We start from the raw sequence: 7,160 nt of genomic DNA on the forward strand, positions 1-7,160 counted from the left end.
TATATATATATATATATATATATATATATATATATATATATATATATATATATATATATATATATATATATATATATATATATATATATATTGAGCCACGTAACACACAAATTTCCAAATTCTAATCAGTTTTTGTTTTAACTAACTTTGACACAAGGCTTGTGTTGGTTAGTAAGTAAAATATTTTGTGGTTTCAAGTCCATATGCGCTACATTCATTGCTCGCATATACTGGATTGCCGAGGCTAATTGACGAAAAAAACGACGCGTGACAGCTTCTGGCACTGAACCATAATGTTTGATGAACGAACCCAAATCGCCACCACCACAGTATTCCATAATGAGATATATATTGTTCCGATCCCATTGAAAATCATACAAACGAACTATATTTCTGAATATTTATAAACATTTCGGAATCTCTAAACGTTTTGCTTCATACATTATTCAACAGTAAATTCAACTTTTTTTGCTACCTTGGACCCTCACAATTTCACTTTTCTTCAACAGAAATGGGGGAAAACTATTATCTCTTTGGATTAGTCTTTTCAATCTGAACCAAAAATATGAAGGAATGCCTGTGTTTTAAATTTTTTAAGATCCTTATTTCCGAAACGACACAATCAGAGCTGAGTTTTGAAGCATTTGCAGCCTGCATACTCATAACTTTAACTGCTACAGTGGTGCGCACACCATTATTGTCAGGAGACGCAGATACCGCTTTGAAAACGGAAGAGAATGTACCACTTCCAACTCTGCAGCAGAGTAAAAAAAAATGACAGGAAAGTGTAACTAACTGGAAAGTACAGGAACATTATAGGGCATTTTGACACAATTTGAAATCAATAAAATGCATTCTCAAATAAGAAGTCGAAAATGTAGGATAAGAGAGTATAAAATTCGTTACCTCTCACAAATACTGCATCCAGCAATGGTGCTTGGAATGTTGCACAACTGATTACTACCATTTGGCATAATTCAGCAATAATGTTAAGCTTTTTATGGTTAAAACATCTGAAACTAATAAAAGTCGACAACTTATACGCTTCCCAAGCTTCTAATTCAAATGGAACTAATTGAACAACAACATTTTATAAGCTGGGAAACTCACAGATTTATAAGCTAGAAAAGTCCTACAACTAGTATAAGTGGATGGCACGAGGAATGTGCATGATGTATTAAGGAAAAAAGGAGAAAACAATACTTTAATCCAGAAGTAAACATGATGGAATGTTTCAGTTTAATCAATGAGCAGATCTGTGGAAATATCAGAACCGATAAATCGACGCCATTCACGTATCTCCCATTATTTCACCCATGTCACAATAATGTCTAGATTCATCATCAGGCCATATCCTTATCAATTTCCTTCCTTAATTGTACTTATCCTGACATTAGCATCCCGAACTTCCATCCTGACCATACTAGCACAACTCCCCATCCCCCTCACTTCCCTGAATCTCTGCCACATCTTAAACGACTGCTACCAATGAAGCTTCAGCTTACAATGGTGACCATTACGTCACACCAGTTTACGTCACACCAGTTGCTTCGTTATGAAACATTGAAATCGCACTGGCAACAATGCTTGCAGGAATATGTGGACATGAAGGCCGTCTTTAACATCTATAAAAACAGGAAATGGAATGAAATGTATGAAGAGAGGGTATCTGGATTTGAAGCTCATTCTGGAAATGCAATAATGTCCGGTGTCAGCGACTGATTCTCTTCAACTGTCGCTCTTTATGCAAATGTTCTTTTTTTTCTTTGCAAATTATAATTCGTAGATGAATTAATGTTGCTTCGAAAGGTTTTCAGATAATGCTCACCTCGCAGCACTCTCTCATTTATATTTCACTGGAGCTAAACCAAAGAAATCAAATCTTAATTTTTTGATATTATAAGGAAAGGCATTTGAAATCAGTTCGCATCCGTTGTTATCAGCGATATAAAGGCAACTTGAATATAGCTCGATTACTGTGTAAGAGATTTATCAGTAATGGCAGTTCAGTAAAAAGCGCGAATGGGGCAGAGAATTCACCACAGATTGTTGAGTACAATACAACGCATCTTTTGCACTATTCAGTTTGGCGATGTGATGTTGCGCACGAATATGGTGTAATAAGTGCGAGGCCAGTGAAAAGAGTGTTAGTGTATGGTAGGCAGTCGACGACCTCCCGTATATTCCGATCTATTCAAAATCAAAATTGAAGCAGTAAACAGAATTGCATTTGCAGTTAGCAAGCGTGCTTGAGGATGCGAGAGGTAAAGAGGGAAATGAGATAAACATTTCAGGGTCATTGCGGAACATATTCCTTGAAGATTAGCACGAGTAGAGAAGACTGGATGGTTGTATGAAACGGATATCTCCATTTTTCTAGTCCTATTCGGGTTGTATGTTGCGTTTGGGTAGTATTTCAGTAGATACCGGAAATGTGACTCTAACTTGGCTGAACATTGGGTCACCTACAAGGTTGGGTTCATTTTGCTTGACTTCCCAAAGCACTGCTTGCCCAGTGCAGTGAAATCCCTTATTTTAACCCATATGGTATCATACACGATGATAAGATGTCCTTTCTCTCTCTAAACAGAGACAGGCGTTCGCAGATTTAAAAAAAATGGAGAAACATGTTCAAGTTATCTTATGGTGTTGTGCCACTATGATCTGATTTCCAAATTTGCACTTTGCTGATATGTTACTTGAAGTTACCTACTTATCATTCGATGGGAATAACGCTCTCTGAATCAAAACGGATCCCATGTGCCTCTCGTAATTTGCGTCTCTGTTTGCCAAATGGCAACTTGGGAACTTCATATAGCAGTTAGTGCTGGTTGTTTATTCGGCATTTTTTGTTTTTTTAATAGCGATAGTTTGTGTGGCAAAACCTTTGTAATATATTTTCCTTTTTTAACACTTATTCGAGAGCTGATTCAGTTCATTTTTCTACAACCCAAAAATCTGGCCACTCTATCTCACCGATATGCCTTTTCTTTCCAGTATTCACAACTACCAGGAATATTACGAGTGTTTTTGGTCATATATAAATTAAAACTAGACTGTGCTGCATAATTCAAATTAGTAAAGAAAGTACGAACTCTTTTATTAAACTAGAAACGTCAACCATTTCCCTGTTTTGTAAAATATGAAAAACCAGTTTTGTCGTAACCCCACTCGTAATTATCCGCAGCTGCTCTGTCAAAAATATGAGAGAAATAAAACCTTCAAAGGACATTCGAATTCCCACGTACCACATAAAGGTAAGGAACACTGATAGCTTTTACATTCAATTTTCGATTTCAAGAAATGGAAGGAATCCATATCCAGAAATTTCCGATCAGGAATATTTTCGTCGAGCTTTAGTAATGATCAAAAAACTAATTGATTGAGAAATTTTCTTTGGGAGATGAAATGTAAAAGCGTCAGCAGTTTACTGAAGGGTGATCAGAGCCATGAGTTCAATCACCAACCTTCTATAAATCGGTCTTTTCCAGTCACTTTTGAATATCTTGAAGTTGACATAAGTGTTTCTTACCTCATTTAATTACCGAACTAGAAGCAATGATACTGCGAATTGCTTCCAGATATACTTAAGTTCTGCAATTAAGTAAGAAACAGCTGATGGAATGCAAGAAAAAGGGGAAGTGAAGGTAGTCAGCAAGTACCCAGAGCACTTGATAGTGCGAAATAATATCACTGGTAACCGAGGTTCAATAGACCATTATATATTTAACACGAATGTTATATTCGAAACATCTCGCCGGATGTTAGAGAAGGAAATTATTAGTACAGTTCTGATAACACAATGAATCGATCAGGGTCACCCAGTTATGATGACATTATTATGACCCTATGAAGTGAATTAGTAAGCTACTCATTCAGTATCAAGAATTATAAACAGCGTAAAAAAATAATGCGAGAAAAGTAATCAGATTAGGTCGTGCTCCATCAATTTGAGAAAAAAATGACTACTGAGTGTCATTAAAAGCATGAGTTCAAGTTCAAGTTATATATTTCAAGGTGCGCAAGGTGTCTCATCTTTCCCCATTCCCTCTTCCTACATCATAGAAATGTAAATAAATAAAAGATACAGGTAGTTTAGTAGATTCTTTATTTATGTTATACTGGAGAGTTGCAAGAGTGTGAGTTGCGCTTGCGCCTTCCAATAATATCATGCAGCATTGGAAGCAACCATATCGCTTGTCGGTGCAGTAAGCTAACTTGTTTCTTACAGTCATGTCTAGGAAGAACATGCAGAACGTCTTCATAGAAAAATATTCTCGGCCGGGCAGTATTATCGATTGGGTGTTGTTCAGGAACCGAAATAAGTAAGAACAAGATAGGACTAGATTGTTCGCTTAGCATTTGTTGTAAATGGCTATTCTGAAAGAATAGTTGGGAGGGTTGTCAGGAGATGGAAGATGGATGACAGTTGTGATGTCAAGCAAATTTTGCTAGTCCATTGTTGGGGTCAACATAACATGCTTTTAACTTGCATTTCTAACTCGTCAGTGCGCTCCGGCTGATGACAAGTGGAGACAAAAGGGGGGATACCGCTGTAATACCAATCGCGTTTGAGTATTGAAGCTTTATGGAAAGAAGCAGGAGGAGTGGATGGGCAAGTCTAGTTAGGTCCCCCGATATTGCTTAAAGTCCCACCTCCATACTATTTATATACAAGGAGGAGACAATGCAGGCTCGTCGGACCAGGTGATTTATTACGTCCATACAGGCGTGTCACCTTTGTTTCTTACAAAAGAAAATGACGGCGCTAACTGCTTCTTTGTTATCTTCTTCATCTGAATCCTCTCCATCTTCCTTACTCTTTCATTGTTTTCCTCATTGCATCTGGTATGATTAGGGCGTAGCTCTCGCAAAATATTCTCAATTTATCCATCTAGATTCGTGGTATAAGAATTGTAGGGACAAAGGAAGATAAAAGGGAAGCAATTGGAATACGGGGAAGAGGTGGGGAAGGTGTCTGAATGCGATATACAGGATAATATACATCGTATCTAGTACTCTTTCGTTTGTTTCAGGTTTAAGTTTGATCAAGAAATGTTCGAAGAAAGATAAAGCAGATAGGATGCAAGCGCAGAGTGATAGAAATTCTGATAACGGTGCTTATACTATCAGCAATGATCCGAATGGGGATAACGTGGGAAGCTCTGATGAGGTCGCACGTTGCCGTTGATTCCGTTTACATGCATAATTTAACACTGAAACAGACTGTATCCGTGCATCTCATTCATCAATCTCCTAATGAAACACTTAACGGATGGGTTTTCATTTCAGAAATTTGTATGAAACTCCCAATGTGCGATCACTCAGCACATCAACAACAGTTTTCTGTCTCTTGTCGTCTTTTTGCTGAGCAACTTTTGAGAAATTTAGTGGGGAAATAATTTCCTGGCTCACTTCATTTCTCATTTGCGGAGGCTTAATCAGCGGATGAATAAAATAAAACAGTCTTACGCCAACTTTATGAGCATCTACCAAATGACGTAAACTCAATAGCTTATGACTTGCAGCCTTGCAATTACCAGGAGCCAAGTTTCACTGGAAGATGGTACGGTTCTGTGGTCTTTGATATATTGAATAGAAACTTTTCTTAGTTGACAGTCTTGCACTCTCTAAAGTATTCGTCTTCAATAGTTTCAAAAACATGTGTCGAGCTTTTTGAACATGCTACCGTTCTCGATGATTCATGCCATTTCTAGAATGAAGAATGCAGCTCGGCTTCCCTCGTTGAAGAACTGGAAAAGAAGTATTTATGTGATGTGGACATCGATGAATCGATTATCCTTCTGAAGTCCATGGTTAGTATTCCGAAACGGATATATTTTTATTTAATTACCGTGACTGTTGGCTATAAAAAGGCAGAAGTTTAATCAATTGGTTAGTTGAATTTATCTAGTAATTCGTTTACTTTGCTTTTTTGGACTTTTCACGCACTTCCTGAAGTCATCATTATATAAAATTCAGAAGTAGAATGTTTGTGCTCACTTTCCACCCAAATTTAGACAGGTACAAGTCCATGTAAGCTGGCTAGTGAACATACTCTTTTGCTGCTTGTACTCAATCACAAATACATTGATCGAATCGGTGATAAGGTTCAATTTCTGTCAATCTGCAGATATGCTCGTGAGGTAAGTCACAGCTCAGATTCCTTGTCAATGATTCCACTAACTAGGATTTAAATTTTTCTTTGCTCTTCATTTACATATTTAGGTAGATTTGGCTTGGAACAGGATCTCATCATGGGAAGAAATCACTGCCATTTTTTCTTTACCCAGACTGGAGGTATTAAACTTGGGATATAATCCACTACAGTCATCTTTGACAGTATCAAGCTTTCCACTTGCCGTGAATTTGGAGTTATTTATATTAAATGGAACGGATTTACCGATGTCAACAGTGCGGAAATTGTTAAATAAAATGCCGAAATTGAAAGAATTACATCTGTCAGAAAACAGGTACCATGTTACTTCATTTCTTCGGTATTACTGGTGCTTTTTTACAGCATTCTTTTGGCTGCCGTGTAATTACATTCAGAGTTTAAAGGAATGTCACAAATTTTTTCAGAAACCTAGAGAATCGTTTTGATGTTAACGACGAAGTCATGTCAGAATCATTGGAATCCTTGCATGTGAGCAGATGTGATATCGAGCAATGGGAAACAGTCACTTCTTTATGGAGGTTCTTTCCGAATTTGGTGTCGTTGTCTCTATGTGAAAATCCTATTCGCTGTTGTAAATTGGAAGTAGGTGTTTGCAAGTCTTTTTCTAATGCTGTGAAGCTCGTTCCGTGAAGATTAATGTGTTATAATGCGCCGAGTCTCATTTCCTATCGCGGAACACTCACATTTCAACAAACTCTTTTCTTCTGTAGGCCCAAAAAGATCTTCAACAAGGAAGGCTTGTCCGGAGCACTCACAAGGGATAAAGTGTAACGTGCACAAAGGTGCAAAATGTTCAAACCTATAGGTTAATTAACCACAGCTCGTTTAAGCTCCTTTTTTGGAATCTGGAAACTCCTTTTTTCTCTATCTTCCAAGTGACGGTATTACTAACTACTCTGCACTGATTTATATGTATATATATATATATATATGTATATATATATATATATATATATATATATATATATTATTTATTTTATTA

The 7,160-nt window shown here is 37.0% G+C and overlaps 2 protein-coding genes across 2 annotated transcripts in view; one reads left to right on the top strand and one right to left on the bottom strand.

The window, feature by feature from the left end:
- LOAG_18615 (kinase) overlaps positions 1-1,021 on the bottom strand; it is a 4,318-nt gene extending 3,297 nt beyond the window's left edge. Inside the window, exons 1-2 of the mRNA XM_020451278.1 lie at positions 907-1,021; positions 147-754 (exon numbers count right to left, since the gene is read on the bottom strand). Of these exons, the coding sequence (XP_020304954.1) occupies positions 147-338 (192 nt within the window). The 5' untranslated portion in view covers positions 339-754; positions 907-1,021. The remainder of the gene's footprint in view (positions 1-146; positions 755-906) is intronic.
- A 4,008-nt stretch (positions 1,022-5,029) lies between these two features.
- Positions 5,030-7,160, top strand: part of LOAG_18616 (hypothetical protein) — a 4,687-nt gene continuing 2,556 nt past the window's right edge. The window contains exons 1-5 of the mRNA XM_020451279.1: positions 5,030-5,173; positions 5,718-5,816; positions 6,021-6,146; positions 6,229-6,473; positions 6,583-6,804. Coding sequence (XP_020304955.1) covers positions 5,084-5,173; positions 5,718-5,816; positions 6,021-6,146; positions 6,229-6,473; positions 6,583-6,804 — 782 coding nt within the window. The 5' untranslated portion in view covers positions 5,030-5,083. The remainder of the gene's footprint in view (positions 5,174-5,717; positions 5,817-6,020; positions 6,147-6,228; positions 6,474-6,582; positions 6,805-7,160) is intronic.

Source organism: Loa loa (assembly GCF_000183805.2).
Source record: "Loa loa unplaced genomic scaffold supercont3.400, whole genome shotgun sequence".
Taxonomy (NCBI): domain Eukaryota; kingdom Metazoa; phylum Nematoda; class Chromadorea; order Rhabditida; family Onchocercidae; genus Loa; species Loa loa.